This window comes from Aythya fuligula, chromosome 2, assembly GCF_009819795.1.
Source record: "Aythya fuligula isolate bAytFul2 chromosome 2, bAytFul2.pri, whole genome shotgun sequence".
Classification (NCBI taxonomy): Eukaryota; Metazoa; Chordata; class Aves; order Anseriformes; family Anatidae; genus Aythya; species Aythya fuligula.
The window spans coordinates 104,182,553-104,199,725 of record NC_045560.1 but is presented as its reverse complement, the minus strand read 5'-3'; the positions used below and the strand labels follow the sequence as shown (position 1 = coordinate 104,199,725).

Below are 17,173 nucleotides of genomic sequence, written 5' to 3'. Positions count from 1 at the left end.
CAGCCCTCCCCGTTGTACGCCGGACGTGACGCCGCGGCGGAGGGGGCCGCTTCCGCAAGCGGGATGGCGGAGCGCCCGGCGGGGTGAGCGCCGCGCCGCCTCCGCCCTCCTGGCCCGCGGCGCGGCGGCGGCGGAGGCGGCGGGGGGGGGGAGGGGAAGGGAGCGGGGCAACGGGCACGGGCAGGCGGCGGAGGGGGGGCGGGGGGGGCGGTGGGCAGCGGGGGGGCGTGGTCTCGGCGGTTGGGGGCGTGGTCACGGGCTTAGGGGCGTGGTTATGGTGGATGGAGGCGTGGCCATGGGGTTGGGGGTGTGGCCTCGTGTTGGGGGCGGGGCCTCGCGGTGGGGCCGTTGCCCCCGGGCGCTGCCTTTCAAAATGGCGGCCGCCAGGCGCCAACCGCCCCCGGGGGGCTCCCGTTGCCCGCAGCTCCCTGTTGTGAGCGGCCGGCCCTGAGGGCGCTGCCCCCGGGGAGGGGAAAGGAAAGGAAAGGAAGGGATGGCCGACCTTGGCGCGGCGGCGGAGGAGGGCACGAAGGACGGGGAGCAGCCCCGTGGAGACGCGGAGGAGGGCGGCAGCCCCGACACAGCGCGCCCCGGCGGCGGCGAGCAGCAGGAGGGCGGCGGGGCGAAGAGGAAGGCGGAGGAGCAGGGGGGAGAGCCGCCCAAAAAATCGGTGAGTAGCGAGGAGCAGCTGGAAATGTGCCTCCTGTTAATGGGGGGGGCGGTAGGGGAAAGCGGTGCTTTGTAAAACGCTGCCCCTTATCCTATATGTGCTTATAGAAGCTGGTGCTGTGGTTCTGATCCAATCGATTTTGACCTTTTGGAATTCCTACTTATAATCTGAAAATGTTTTTGATCTAATGTTTTGTTTCTGTGTTCATATATAGACGTTAATCATCAGTCTGGAAAAAGTAATACCCTTTGTCGTGGCAGAAACACTACTAACCCCGTCATCTCTTCGCTAAAGTATTCCAGGGTCAGGTTCAGAAGGACAAGGAACATGCTGTTACTGCACAGCCTGAGGGTATAAAGAGGTTCGACTCTTTTCAGATCAGGCTGAAAGCAGCTGTTAGCAATCTAGATGCTACATCTGATGGCCAACAGTGGTTGCAGCAGCTGGCGTGCTTTAATGGGTTGTATGAAGGTGTCTCCCTCGCTTGTCAAAGCCAGCCTCTCTTGTTTAAGTCAGTGGCTGGCAGGGGACCATCTGTGCTTACCCTGAAAAAGACTAGGAAGCGTCAAAATATTTGTTAGTTGCAGTCAGCCCAGTGTGGTAATAAACAGATGATGGGTTTATAGCTATTCCGGACAAGTAAGGCTGTGTATGTGCTCAAGGTTACCAAAATTATACAAAACGTTGAAGAACAAACATACCATATTAAAGTCAGATCTTCTTGAGCAACTGGTATTTCAATAATAAGGTATCTGGGCATTGACTTTTTTAGTGGATTACTATTGGAATTGCTTTTAATTGCAATGTAAATTCATGGCGGCTGGAATTTTGTGGTGTGTTTGTGGGCGCTGACTGAGAATCCTTCAGTCTTGGTTGTACTGTTAGATGCTTTTGTCTTGCAGAATTTGTGTTGGTGCTCTGTGTTCGGTTACTTTGTATTTTATTTATAACTTTTTCATGTGCTACTGGAGATTGTTCTCAAGGTTAAGAGATGTTAGGAGCGTAATAACTAGTTACAGAGCACTTTTCAGTATCATATGGGGCTTCCTATTTTGGACTAATTACATTCAAGGCTAAAACAGGCGTTTCTATGGCCTGCTGATAAATATTAAATGGGATACTGTCATCAAATCATTATTCTTTCCCTTACCCTGGTTTGTTCAAAGCTCTGGGAGTTATCACCGACAGCTTTGCACAAAATCAGCTAGTCAGCATTAAGGATAAATCGGCAGTTTATACACTTCTGTTAACAGCAAACAATGAAATTTCTGAACCAGGATTTTCTAAGAACTTTAAACGTGAAATAATGCTTGGAGAGAAGGAACATCCTCCTTTTCGGTCCCTGATTTAAAGGGAATGAAACTGATTCATTGAGAAAACTTAAGCAAAGATGCTGGGCATCATCCAGCAGAAGTTATGTGGGCCAACTGAAAATGGAATTAAATTTTTGAGGCAGTTGACGCTCCAATGATTGAAGCACTGAAGTCAGTTTCAGGGTAGATACATATACAAAAACCTTTCCCCATAATGATGATGACCAGTGTATCTTGTTTCCTTTCTTAAATCTTTTAAGTGGACACATCTCTTGATTAAATGAGAAAATAATACGAAGAATTTTCTGCTTTAGTCTATTCTTTCCCTCATTTCTGCAGAGTGAGACAGGTCATGGGCAAGCTGTAGCTGCACATTATAACGAGCTTCAAGAGGTTGGATTGGAAAAACGCAGCCAGAGTCGCATATTCTACCTCAGAAACTTTAATAATTGGACGAAGAGTGTCCTCATTGGTAAGTTTCCTTAATTGATTGCTTAGCCTTTAATAAAATGTAACTTATTTTTGTTTCAAAATGTGCCTTTACTGCTCTCTGATGTTGATTATTAAACTTTGTCCTTTAACACAGTAAGATTTTCAAGTCTATTAAAATGTCTGTTTTTATCTACAATTTTATTTTGAATCCTTACAGTTGTGTCTTATATTGTTAGAGTGGGAAATAAATGCTAAAGTTTTAAAGATCAATTGACTTGAAAACTGGAATAAGTTCGTACTGGAAATCATTTTTCTTCATGCTGTTTTAAAAGAGAAAGGGACAACACTGAATCATAAAGAATCTGTTCTTGATAGATTGAGTTCTTTGTGTTATTTAAATCTATCTCAAACAATTTCTAAACTATTTTCAAAGTTCTTAGGTCTATATGAAGCAATTCTGCAGAAAACTTGAATGTATAAAACAAGATATTTTCTTTATTACACATAGTAGTTTAAAAAGATGAAAAACTAGAGAAAGTATTTTTTTAAAGAAGCAGCAGCTTCTTATAGAAGGCTACAAATTAATTCCAAACAAAAACCATCCTGTCTTCAAAGAAAGTAATTGTCAGTAGAACACCACAAATTCATGGAGAGTGAGGTATGCCAGGATACGTTGTCACCATTTGTCTTAGCATGCTGCTTTTTGTTCTGTTTGGTAGAGCAGTTAAAAGCAACATTTAGGTTTACATAAAGCTGTTCCTGAAACCTGTGTTCCAGCCTTTCAGTCATGATCCATTTCATTAGCCTGGTGTTGCAGCAGTTGTATCAAAACATATTTTGTCTCTCTTACTGTGAAGAGAAGTGGCTAGCACATTGATATGTTTTGCCTAATATGCCACCATCAGTCAGCTCGAGAATAATCTAGACATAGTGGAGATGGAAAAGAAAACAAAATTCGTATATGTTGTGTAAAAAGACAGCAAATAAGTAGCCAGTGTTATTGGAAAGCCTATGAAAGGCTGAGAGGAGAACATTAAATGTGCTTGTGATGTGACTGCAAGAAAAAGTTGTGGCTGGTATATTTAATTGGCTTTTAATCTTCTGGCTTTTGCATACTTAAAAATAACATCTGCCTTCATTTTAATGGTAATGAAAGGGAGCCCTGTTCTTTCCTCACACGTGGGGTAGTTGTTTAGCAGGAGCAGTGTTGCCTTTGTCTGTTAGGGAACCAGTGCCGTGCTCCAGTCACAGGCAAAGCATGTCAAATAACAGAAAGTATTAATTACCTTTTCCAAAATCTTTAAAGTTAATGGTTGTTGCTTTCATCATTAGTGGTTTATAGAAAAAGAGATTTAAGTCTTTAAAGTTAACAAGACTTATAGGTAAAGTAAGTTGTTGGACGTTTTAAAGTCCTTAAACCGTTTTGGTCCTCTATGGATCTTGTATAATAAAAGTGAATTACAGGGACCTGTGTAAGCATTCTCTCTCATGTTTTTCTAGGTGAATTTATAGACCGGGTACGACGGAAAAAGAGTGACATAACTGTTCTGGATCTGGGATGTGGCAAAGGTGGAGACTTACTGAAATGGAAAAAAGGCAGAATTAAAAAAATTGTCTGTACTGGTAAGAAGATACAGTAACTTTCCAGGGAAAGTATAACAGTGTTATGGGGGGAAAAGCCACACCTCTGGTCTTGTACTGTTTCCTTTTTTGTTAGTGTGCTCAAGAGTGCAGTGAGACACCTTCTGTCAAAGAGGCTTTTTTTCAGGTCTTTTAACCTGAAGGCATATATTTGATTGTCAGCGTAAATATCAGAACCTTTAATACTGTGTGTAATGAGCTCTCAGTTCAACTCATAAATAAAAGCTAGTAGCAGTAAAGAAATACCATATTATCACAGATGGTCTTAGGGTAAAGACATGGGGGAAAAGACTAACATCATGTATTTTATGTCTTTTCTCCCGTGTCTAATCTCCTGAAGTATTTTTAACTGTTCTGAGAGTTTTAAAATTTGTCCAAACTGTCATTATTCAGTGAAACTATGCCTGTGAGAGTAATAGCCTTAAAAAGAAAATTCCTGTGATGAAACATGAGCGTATATCACAAATCATTGCATTTCAGTATCTTGTATATCTGTAAGAAGATGAAGAGCTTTCATTACTGTTTGAAAACCCCCTCAGAGCTGCACTCTTTTAGCTAATTGAAGCTAGACATTTAATGCTAACAGCGCTTCATATCAATCACTTTGTATCTATTACGTGAACTTTTGGAGGCTTTTTTGCACTTATGAGGATGGCAGCTTTCTAAAATCTTCAGTTTACAACTTTTGTCTGAAGTAAAGGCAGAAAATAATCAAGAGTTACAGTATAATCTTAAAAGCTTTCTGAAAACTAAATTCTTTCTCTACAAGTTGGAAATAAAACTTCACATCAGAGTGTAACTGTAGATCAACTTACGGCCTAACAGGTTTTCAGTGCTCCAGTAATTGTTCCAGTTTTCTTGTCTGAAGTTTACACATTCATCTTTTTTCTTTTTACATTTTTTCTTTATCTCTCTCTATAGATATTGCTGATATTTCTGTGCAACAGTGCAAGCAGCGGTATGAAGACATGAAAGCTCGATGTCGCTATAATGAACGTATTTTTGATGCAGAATTTATACAAGCAGATAGTACCAAGGTACAGTTTTTAGGTTTTACAATACTTTGGAGATTTTATGTTCTTTTGTTAAGCAAATATAGGAGGTGATGGTAGTGCTGTAATATCTAGGGGATGTTGTATATTTTTAAGACCAGGTTGTTGAACTATCAGGAGAATCAACTGCACAGGTTACTGAAATGTTGCATAAAATTTAGTTAAATGCATTTGATTACTGCTTTACAGTGTAACATTTTTGAAGCTCGGATGCCTTTCTTAGGTAATAAGTGTGATGCTTTTGGTTTCTTTCATTTGACGAGGGAAAGGGAATTTATACTTACTTCTGGAGTTTTAGGATCCAGTATGGGATGTTGAAAACTGTCTTGGCAAATGTGTTTTGATGGTGGAATGAATAAGGGACACTTAGTGATTTAACACATAAATTTTCCTTATTCCGGTATTTTCTAGTAGCATTTTAATTACCATTATATTAATCTTCAAAATATCTGTGATGGTGCAGATGCTTCAGATGGCATGGAGGTGATGTGGAGTACATTGCTGTGGTTTAGGAAACAGTCTTGTGCACAGCACTGCTTTCACGCCATGGAAATGAAGGCTGAGAGTGCCCTGCTGATACAGGCTGAGGGACAGAGCCCAGCTGGTTCCAGTGTACTTGTGGAAAGCCTGAACCTGTCCTACCTAGACTTGCAGGAAGGGTTGGTGGCTTGAATTCTTGGTTGCCACCTTTTTTTTTTTTCTGAGGAATAGAGTCAGTTGCTTGTTTCCAGGTCATCTGTCTCTGCTCAAAATTACAGTCATGGAGTAGAGGAGGCAGCCTTGGCCTGTAAAGAAAGGGATGTTTTCACATTATTATCGCAGTTAGGTCTTGCGTGCACATGTATTGCCTGTTGCACATTCTGTTTTCTCTGTCCACTCACGCAAAAGTTCATCTCCCTGAAAGTTCATCTCTATTCTTTGTGTTAGATATAATGCAAAATCTCCTTCTTCCAGCTGGCCTAGTTCCTCCCCTGGACCTCTGCATGCTGGTTTCCTGTCTCTCTCTTTGTTGAAGTACAAAGGGGTAGCAAACAGATAAAATTGCTATGGGTATCCCAAGTGTCCATTTTTGTCTTCATACATAACATTGACAGAATGTGGTGTGAACTGTTACAGACTGGGAGCGAGTGGGTGGGTGGGGAGTCTGGGTGAGAAGAGAAACTCAGAACTGTTAAGTATGAAATATTAAGTACAGAACGTGTATTGTGGACCCTGGGGCATGTGCTCCTGTGTTATTTGTGGATGCTACTGGTATTGTATAAAAGAAGCCTGAAAAGTTGGGAACTGCTGGAGTACAGGGTCAAACTGTGTCAAGCTTTAACGTGACACATTTCAAGGGCTCCAAGATCTCCAGGGTTACTAGTTACCTGGATTAAGGGGAAGGGACTGTGTAGTTACATTACATACGTGCATGTAAATGCACATAAGCAAATATAACTTGGCTGGCTTGTTAGCTGCCGTATTTAATATGATGTCTCCTCCCCCTCAGTAATATATTTAATGGATATTTTCTTAGCAAAAGGAATGCCAGTTGTCATTACAGATAGTTGTCATTACCTTCAGTTTACTTAGTAAACTGAAAATACATTTGATTCTGTTGGTGGTTTCCAGCTTATCTGTGACTGGTTGTAAACCCTCAGTGCTAAAATATCTCTGGAAACTTCTAGGTTAACTGTAGTCTTGGGCTTTGGCCTTTTGGTGTAGTTACGTAGTTGATGAAAAGAAATTAATTTTTAGACGTAGTAATTATTTTTTTTTCATCGTGATAACACAAGTTTTCAGTGTAGCTGTGGGCTTTTTCTTACTTTTACCTTTTTCAGCTTGTTCTTGTTGAACTTGTGAAGAAGTGGATGTGGAAAGACTTCAAAGAAGTATGGGAGTAGTGTATTTTGGTGGAAGATGTAAGTGAATCATGCTTGTTTGTGTAGCTTTTGCCACAAGTTTTGTTTATCTTTTTTCTTCTCTTTAATGCATTTCAGGATCTCCTGTCTTCCAAATACAATGATCCAGATATGCGCTTTGACATTTGCAGCTGTCAATTTGTTTACCATTACTCATTTGAGACATATGAGCAGGCTGACATGATGCTTAAAAACGCTTGTGGGAATCTCTCTCCTGGAGGGTATTTCATTGGCACAACTCCAAATAGCTTTGAGCTTGTGTAAGTACTTTTTTATCCTACTAGTCTTCCAAAAGTCTGTGAAGCATTGTCAAGTCATAGTTGTTCTTACAGTGCTCTGATACATTTGTGTAAACAAAATCATTTTTTTGGCAACAGTTTTGGATTCTAGTCCAGAAAATCTCTCTCACGAACTTGACTCAAACAGGTCAATCTCTACTAACTGTTGTCTCTTGTACCCATGGCTCTTCTGGAGTGTGTATGGATCTTCATAGATAAACCTTTGGTAGTGATTTAAATAGTGGCAAAATATCCACAGCCTGGAGAGTAGCTGTCGGAGTTCACTGTGGTAGTAGTTCCAAGAAGCCTGTCTTGTCACTGTAGAATGTGCCTGGCTAAAAGTTAATTTTCTAGGTCTGTGTGGTCCTTGGCATATTGTATAGGAATGATAAACTTTTAAAATTTAGCATGCCTCTGCTTCATTTCATTTTCATTGCTTTAATGGATTCAGTGTGTGGCAAAGTACAGGGAATCCTGGATGCCGTGATACTGGGATGAAGCAGTTTCAGGTCTCTTAGGCATTGTTTACTCTGTAAAATGAAAAGTGGGTCTGTCAACTACTGTTTGTTTATATCTCTTTTTGTAGAAAACGGCTAGAAGCTTCAGAAACAAATTCATTTGGGAATGACGTATACAGTGTAAAATTTGAGAAGAAGGGAGAATATCCCTTGTTTGGCTGCAAATACGATTTCCACTTAGAAGAAGTGGTTGATGTCCCTGAATTCTTGGTTTATTTTCCATTACTGGAAGAGTAAGTTAAATTTTGAATTCCATCTATAATGAGAGCAGTGTTTTATTGCGCAACAGAAAACTTTGTCTTGTTACAGTTGCAGTTCCAGTTTTTTGTTGTCTCTCTAAATGAAGACGTTTCTTGCATTTCTGTCGAAGACTGTAATCTGGTATATATCCATTGTGCGCAGTTGAAGGTGCTCTGGTCAGAAACTGTGAAGACTTGCACTAGATCTTGCATAGGAGTTTCACTGTCTGATGTCATCTGAAAGCATACATCTAGTGCTGTGAAATTTTTCTTCATTAACCTTAACTTTTTGGGGTTTTATTCTACCTTTCTTAAGTGCTTCAGCAAGCCCTCTTGTGTATCCTCTTCTTTCTGGTGCCTCTTTCTTACCTTATTCAACTTTTTTTGGATGTTCATCGATTTTCAACTTCTTCCTTCTGTAAATATCTTGAGTGTATATTTTACTATTACCTCTGCATGAATTCAGGTATACCATTACTAGCCTGTTGTCTTCTGAGGTACAGACAAATATTTCCATATCCTCCACCCCGGCCATTCAAACTCAGTATGAATTTAAAACAATGTAGAGTTTTCCATTCAAATCTGTATATTTTCACACACTTCATTTGTGTCTCTATGAAGAGTGTTAGCTTCTACCACTGATGCCTGTAACTTCAGTGTTGTATGACTACAGTGTCAACATATAACTGAGATGTAAGGCACTAAATCTAGTAGAAAGAGGATTCCTCAGTATATCTATAATAGCTGCTGTGGCAGATGATAATTACTAACTTGAGTGCTAGGAGAAGACACTTTTTTGTTGTTGAAATGTTTATAATCACTTATGTGTAGATTTTTATTGTCGTAATTCAAAAAAATAGTCCAGTTTTGTGGTGGTAACACAGTTTTTTTATCTAACTGTGTTTACTGAAAGATAAATTTTAGAACGATTGTAATCCTAGTGGATACCATAAGATGTCACTGTGGCTTAAATTGTTTCTTTGAAAATAAAGCTACAGTAATTCTGTTGTTTCCCTAATCAAGCTTGTTATTTTGACAGAATGGCAAAGAAGCATGGTATGAAGCTAGTCTACAAAATGACGTTTCGGGAATTCTATGAAGAAAAGGTCAAGAATGAGGAGCATAAGATGCTGTTAAGGAGAATGCAGGCCTTGGAGGTAAATGCAGAGTTAACTTATTTTCTTTTAAATAGTATTTTACATCTTGTTAATTATTTGTGCAATAACTGAAATTATTCTCGTGAATATTGTGCAATGAACTAAGAACTACCATTAGAAGAACTAAACTCCTGTTGCTGAAAGCGTGATAGTGGTCAGTTAACCTCGGCTGGCAGCCAGATGCCCACCCAGCATGCTCTCACTTCCCTTCCTCAACTGGACTGGGAGAGGGAGAAAATAAGACAAAAAAGCTTATGGGTTGAGATAAAGGCAGGAAGATTGCTTACCAGTTAACATCATGGTTAAAACAGGCTTGACTTGGGGAAGATTATTTTAGTTTATTGCAAATTAAAAAATAACTAAGTATGGTGAGAAACAAAGGCAAAACTAAAAATGCCTTCCCTCCTCCCAGACTCAACTTTATTCTGACTCCCTTACTTCCTTTCCTTGCAGAGTGGCTTGTGGAGTTGGGGACTGTACGAACAGCTCCTCTCTGCTGCTCCTTCCTCCTCATACTTTTCCTCTGCTCCAGGGCGGGTCCCTCCCACAAGCTGCAGTTCTTGAAGAGCTGCTCCAGCACTGCACCACATTGCATGGGGTGCAGTATTTCAGGAACAAACTGCTCCAGTATGGGCTCCTCTCCATGGGCTGTAGTTCCTGACAGGAGCACAAGCTCTACATGGGCTGCAGCTTCCTTCAGGGCTTATCCACTTGCTCTGGCCTGGGGTCCTCCACCATCTGCAGGTGCATATCTGCCCTGATGTGGTTCTCGATGGTCTGCAGGGGGACAAATTGTTTCACCACGGTCTTCTCCATAGGCTGCAAGGGCATTTCTGCTCTGGTGCCTGGAGTACTTCCTACCATTCCTTCCTCACTGACTTTTGTGTCTGCATCCAGTACAGCAATTTATTTCTGTGGGTAAAATTACAAATTTGAAGTAAGTTTTCACTATTATTAAGAAGTAAGCAGAAACACATTGACCATACCTGGTCAAATAACACCAATGTTTGTTTCTTGTTTTACATAGAAACACAGGAATCATGCCTGGTATCACGCAGTGGGAACTGTAATCCATTTCTTCTACAGCTGATGGGCTAAAAGCTGGATCTTTGTTCAAAAACTACTGATTAAGAGTCAGAAAGTAATCTTTGTAGGAATAAAAGGAAAGCTGTGTTTATAGAAGAAAATGATACCGAACTGTTACCGGGCTTAGATTTTGTCCAGTGTTATTGCCTTTTATCCTCAAGCTGTTATCTTGGATGACTTCAGCAGCTTTAGAGGAGCTTTTCGATGCTATCTTTGGGGCTTTGTTTTTAATCGTGGTTACATATGCTTCCGTTTTACCTCAAATGGTAGAATTTTTCAGCACAAAGCTATCTAGATGAGTATGTGGTGACACTTAAAGCTTAGTGACATAGGCTACAAGTGGACTCTACTGCCCTTCTTGACTCAAAGAGGGACGGTGCTCATATTTCCAGCAGCATGGTGAAATACCATCTTACATATCAGCATCTTAGAAAAGTGAGAGTTGTCTTACTTAATAGCTACATACAACTGAGGACAGCACTGTTGAGTACAGACCATTTTGCAGTAACTGGGATCTTTAATAAGTATATATTAGTTTTGAAGAATTGGATCTATGCTTCTGTTTATAGCTCCTGTGTGTCATTCAGGCATTTTAAGCATTCTGCTTGAAATACTATAGCTGCTCTGTTCACAGTAGTTCTCTTCACAGTTGCTGACTTGTTCAGTTTCTGCTCTGAAAGAGGGTATGTCTAGATCATGTTCATAATGAGCTGTACATGGAGCATAATTTTAATAGCTTATTCTGTCTGTCCTGTTTCAGACATGTAAGTAGATGAAAGTTAATTTATAAATTCTGGGTATTAGATTTTTCTGGGAAGTAGCAAATATCAGACCTGACCCGACAGGTGCTTTAAAGGAGAAATGCAAATTTTAAGATACTCCTAATAATTACTGACCTCAATTTTGGGCCGTATTGTCGCAAACCCTTGACTAGTGTGATTAATATATCATACTACCTAACTAATATTTTTTTCTTCTTTTTTTGTATTTTCTCTAGCCATACTCCACATCTGATGATTCCAGACTTGCTTCTGATAAACCTGATGATTATGAGCATGCAAAAGAGTTTATCAAAGATGGCAAGGCGAAGTTACCATTGGTAAGTACCTTCTCACCTCACTACAGCAAACAGTGTCTAAAATTGAGGCCATAATCTTGCAGATGTTTCATACCTTCTTCATTTCAACTACAATGGAATTGCCACCTATGTCTCCGTGTACATGACAAATCATAGAACAGGCGGTTAATCTATAACCTTTGCTTAAAGAATTAAATTCAGTTAAGTTGTTAGCTGTTAAGAAATTTGCAATGGTGTGGAAGGAAAAGGATGTTTTGCCACCCCCCTTGACATCTGTTCTAACATAACTATCTTGAATTTGAAGAATTTTCTTATGAGTCTGGATCTTCACTCTATCCATTTAAAGTTCTAGTTTTCTTCTTTTAATCCTCAGACAGAGAGGAGGGTTGAAAACTTTCTTTGTAATCTTGTAAGTATTTAAAATATTATACATTTTTTCTGTTGTCTTTTTGAGTGAAGAAGATCCAGCTCAATTTGCAGCCAGTTTTAGTAGTTCTATTTATTTTTTTTAATCTGCCCTTCCTGCATTTTTTTGAGCAGGGCTACTAGAACTGAACCAGTCCTACCTGCATCCATACATTTCTCTCCTTTGTCTTATTAAATATGATGTTCTGTTCACATCTGGGAATGGAAAAACCCTTTTTTTGTTATGATAGTAATGTTACCTTGTACAATATTTAGTCTGATAGCCTGTCATATATTTTTCTGCAGTTCTGTGGCTTTGCCAGCTTGATTTATTTCAGAAACAAAAGAACATTGAAACATCTTTTATGGAGATCATAGTAGATTTTAGATCAGTGGTCCAATTAAATACTTTTTTGCTGCTTCTGGTCTTGTCTTCTAAAGGACATGCTGCCTTTCTGATCTTCCTGTCTTTCTCATATTTGTGTAAATGAGGTTTCTTTCTTTGACTGTCCTAGCAGGACGTGACAATGTTGGAGTTTTTTTGTTTGACCCCATTTCTGCTGTCCTTCCAGTTAGATACTGAATTAGCCTTATTGTGATCAGGACTTTTCAGGCTAGTTCTGTGTCTACATTATGTGGTAATGGGAGTGTGATAGGGTTTGTAGCCCCTGAGAGTGTTTTGTAAGACTGGGGTGGAAGCCTTGATGTTGATAATGTGAATTTTGCTGCCTTTTGTGGCATGGCGTTGGGGTTTAACACAGCAGACAGACACCTGAACGCCACGTCTGCTCACGCTCCATGCATGTGTACGATTCCTCTGAATTTCAATTCTTGAGGGGCAAAGTGCTCCTGGCAGCTTGTCCCCTCACAACCTTTTAATTCTTCTGTGTTGGTCTCAGAGCTCATGGGGTGTGTGACGGACAGGAGCCTGCACAAATGCTGTTCCTGGGAAGTGAGCAGGAGGTCAGACAACATCTGCTGTTCCCCCAGGAACTGCTGCCATTGCCCATCCTGTCTGTAGCCAGACCAGCTGCTCAGCGTGGCATATAGCTGTGTGCTTGCTTCTGCACCTGCCTTTGGGGAGTCAGGCTGGATGGAAACCTCGCAAAAGCATAATTTCACTGTCTCATGCTCAGCAGTTCCTGGTGCAGAGTATTGGCTATTTTGGTCTGAACTGTAGGCTTTCGTGTGTTCAGGTTCTTTAACAAGAGAGAAACAAAACTGGAGACTAAGTAGTTTGAGTAAAGTTTGTAGTTTAAGTAAGGTGCGCAGTTACTAAGACCTGGCGTTAAACTTTTTTATGGTGCATGTAGCACAAGGCTGTCAGCTTGACATTTTTCCACATGGATTTTTCGTATTTTTCATGATTGGCTTACCTGCTGTTCATGTTCTGAATTATTGAGGATGTAGTGAATTATTGAGGATTTACTGCATATATAACAATCCTACATCAAGAGGGAAAAGAAACCTGCTCTCTGTATTTGAAATCTAAAAAAAAAAATCAAAAAGAAGGTTCCCTCTTTTAAGAAACAACCTTAAGAACATGAGAATGGCTGAGTAAGACCAAAGACCTCTTTTTGCCTGATAGTCTTAGCAGTTGGCAAGTAGTTGTTGCCTGGGAAGATGTGAGATGTAAGTGCTATGTCACCTGAACAAGTCTCTTTATTTATTTTACTGACCTTATAAAAGATGAATTGTTTGGTCAGAACTGGTCAGTGGGTAGCATATAGGTTAAATCGTGCCCGCAGTGAGAGCACACTGGAAGAGGATGGAGTAGGCAGAGCAGAAAGGGAGCTTGTTCTTTGTTACCTCATGCTTCTTAATAGGTGGAGTAAATGGCAGCAGCTGTTTACTTGAGCACTGCTCCCGCTACTGTGCTTTCATCTGAAAGGTGGGCTAGGAGTAGGCTTCCTGGGGCTCCCAGGTGGATTATTTTCCATTGCATGCAAGCTGGGCTCAGTTGCTCTTCTGGAGTAGAGCTTTTATGGTCTGGAGGTTGGTGTCAGGTGGAAATAGGCAATATCTGAGGGGAAGGTGGCAGGCCTGTGGCCTTTTCACAGCTTCAGCATGAAATGTTGGGCAGCTTGGGCAGAAGAGCTCCTTGAGACAGGTCAGGTCACACAGATGTGCAGTAGTGAACCCAGTGTGTCCCTGCATTGCAGAGGCATCCAGCCCAGCAGACTGGTGGCCCATTCTGCTATGCCTATGTAATTTAGGTGTTTTCCTTTACCTGAGGTGTCCTAGTTCCCCATCATTCTAGCTACTGGAGTTGTAAATATCTGTGGTCTACGGTAATGCTTAAGTAGGACCTAAATAGCCATCTAGTGTGGGTGGTTAGAAGTTGGTCCACGAAAGATCGTTTATCCTGAGTTAAAACGGTGATTTGTTGTTTCCTCATCTTTTTGTTTAAACTGTTTTTTATGTCCTCTTCTAGGGAACCCTGAGTAAATCTGAATGGGAAGCAACAAGTAAGTACTGTTTTGAAAACTCGGTGTTGCCTAAGTGACTGCTGTGGGAAATGTATGAAATAAATAGACTGTCAATTAAGGAAGAAAATGTAAATTTTACATAAAACAGTATTTTATTTGTGTTATTGGAATGCCTGTATATAGCCAGGATAGGACACACAGCTCAAGAAATTGGGTGAGGGGAAACGCATGAAATAAGTTGAACTTCTGTTTATTTAAGTAGTTTCAAGTGTGCAAACTTTCAGACCAAAAACATTTTGGGGAAGCCTTCTTAGAAGGTATGAAAAGAGGATGGTAGTGTCAGTCCTCTAATACTAGCAAAAACGTACACTTGGACATTCTACTGTTACTAGTCAACTAGAAAACAAACTTCAGTAGGGGCATATATTCATCAAAAAAATAGACAAGTCAGTTTGGGGAAGACAGAGTTTTCTTTTTGCCTGTAGCGGTTAGTATGTTCCAGAAAGAAACAGCATGAATGGTGAAGAGGTATTTGAATGTTTTATGAAAGGGGTGGAGGGAATGGAAGTCTGTGCCTCAGACATGGGAAAGGATACCATATTCTAAAATACATTTGAATTCTGTAAGCATGTTTCATGGAAAACTTTTGACGTCAGCTGTCTTATTTTTTTTTCAATGTTGAATTTAGTAAACCTCACATAAAAGGGACTGAGAATTCTGTTGGTAAAAGTCCTCTCCCAGACAGGTTGTTACTAACTTATGTGTCACAGTGGCCAACCAGTATTTGCATTTTTGCAGACCATTTTACTTGTGGTGTTAGTAGGTTAAAAACAAACAAAAATGCTGTTTAATTAATGAATGAAAAAGTCTTTACTTAGTGTTTAGTTTTTAAAGTAAAGGTTAATTCAAACAGTGTAAAAGCATTATGTAATCTATGAATCTAGTTGAGAGGGGCTCTTTATACCTTCAGAAGTTCAGTGATGATTGTATTTTCAAAGTACTCTTTTTAATTTTTTTTTTCTAGAGAGACTTGGAGTACAGAGTTTTTGATGGTTTAGGACATAAACGCAGCTTGCTCGTTACACAAAACTTTGCTTTATTGCTGAGGAATAGAAAGATTTGCAGTGTAGCTAGAATATTTGTTAAAAGTTAGGTTTAAGTGGAAAACCATTTATTTGGACTCAAGGCCTTGAAGTGATTTAACTTACCTGTCATGAAGCTTAAGAACTTCTGATGTAGCCACATTGGTTTGATTATATGCTGAATAACCATTTCCCAGGGCACTGATGGGGACTTGATGAGATCCGCTTCTGGAATTACACTGTTCTGTAATTGAGAAAATGCTATCTGGCATTTGTAAATATTTGTCAATGATATTTTAAACAAGCAAAAATTGAAAGTGAGGTTGATTATTTGACCCATTATTGTCTGTTAAAATTGCATGTATAAAGGATTCTTTAAACTCACTTGCATGTGACTTTTTCTGAAGCAGGGAATGTTAATTATCTGTAAAATGGCATAGTAATTTGAGTTGCATTTACATTAACTGAAGTCAGTGTTGCATCAATAGTATCAACAGTACTTGAAATATTTTCTTCTTTGCATACTTGAAGCTCTATTTTGAAAATATATCTAAAACTATGCTAGAATTGAATACTAGAGTTGTGGGGAAACCATGGCAGTTCTTACAGTGTCAGCAGTCAGGTAACAAGTCGTTTGGGCAGGATGTCAATCTGTTTAAATTTTGAACCCCTATGCGAGTGGCAGAGGAAGCTGAAACTTCGTGCTTCTTTTTCTTTTCTAGGTATTTACTTGGTATTTGCATTTGAGAAGCAACTGTGAAACTTCACATACTGGATGCAGCAAGAAGAGATCATATCCATGTACAAGTTGGAATGGTCTGAAATCCATTGTGGCAACTATTTTTTTATTTTTATTTTTTAATTATCAGAAGTGTGCAGGACACTACCAAAAACGAGAGGAAGCTCATGATTCTGAGTTACATTGCCTGTCTGTGACAGATGGACTTGTGTGTGTATATATAAGAAAGATTCTGAACCAGTCTTTTTAAGGATTTGTAAGCAATCTGCATGCTCTCAAAACTCACGTTTGAACTTGACACAACTTCATGTTACAAAAAAAAAAAACGTTTTGTTAGTAGCTAAGTATGTTTGTGGTTACCAGCCTAACCCTGTACTTTCTGAAGCTGATGGAAAATGACTGTTGGCTTCAGTGATGCAGAATGAAGGCCTAAATATTGTACTGCAAAGCTCAGTTCATTCATAATGAGATATATTCAGACATATAGGGTATGTCTACATTGCATGCAGAGCTAAGTGGTAAATAATACCCAAGTCAGTTTGAGTACCTCTGTGCTGTGCTCCAGCCTGCAGTGTAAATCTACCTTAGTGGTATTCAAAGTGTAGTTTACATGATAAAGTTCTAGTTTTTTTTTTCTAAATCTTTGTTTTTGTGCTTGCTGATATGTAGTGTCAGTTCATGGTGCTTTCATGATTAAACAAGTTTGTTCTGTACAAAACTGCTCTGAAAGAACTGAGTTTCTACAGTTTTGAGTCTTTATGTTGTTTTTCCAGGTATGACCATGTGGTAATAACAGCTGCTGAACTTAAATTACTGAACATTTTCTATTATATTAAAGACTCTCCTGACTTTCTGGTAGTTTTAATGTCTCTTGAAAGTTATTAGACAGATCTTAGGATGTTTGTTACTTGTTTCATAAAATTCCAAATAAGCTTGGCAGAAGGATGAGCTGTTGGTGACGAGGACCTTATTGCGGTCCTTAGTGTTAAGAACATGGTCAAGTATTGGATCATGAACTTAAAATGGAACCTGTATGACAATTTAGGATACTAGAATTTTACTATGGGAGGGGCAGTTGTGCATGTGGATAACAATTGCCAAATTAGAGTCAAAGATTCTATTCGGGAATACAAATTAATGATACCAATAGACA

General features: G+C 39.7%; 1 protein-coding gene across 1 annotated transcript; it reads left to right on the top strand.

The window, feature by feature from the left end:
- Positions 1 to 18: 18 nt before the first annotated feature.
- Positions 19 to 16,868, top strand: RNMT (RNA guanine-7 methyltransferase). Its single transcript, XM_032181896.1, has 11 exons — positions 19 to 83; positions 425 to 670; positions 2,323 to 2,455; positions 3,916 to 4,038; positions 4,978 to 5,093; positions 7,088 to 7,269; positions 7,874 to 8,038; positions 9,084 to 9,201; positions 11,285 to 11,386; positions 14,205 to 14,238; positions 16,004 to 16,868. The coding sequence occupies exons 2-11, from the start codon at positions 494 to 496 to the stop codon at positions 16,039 to 16,041; spliced, it is 1,188 nt and encodes a 395-aa protein (XP_032037787.1). The 5' UTR covers positions 19 to 83; positions 425 to 493; the 3' UTR covers positions 16,042 to 16,868.
- The last annotated feature ends 305 nt before the right edge of the window (positions 16,869 to 17,173 follow it).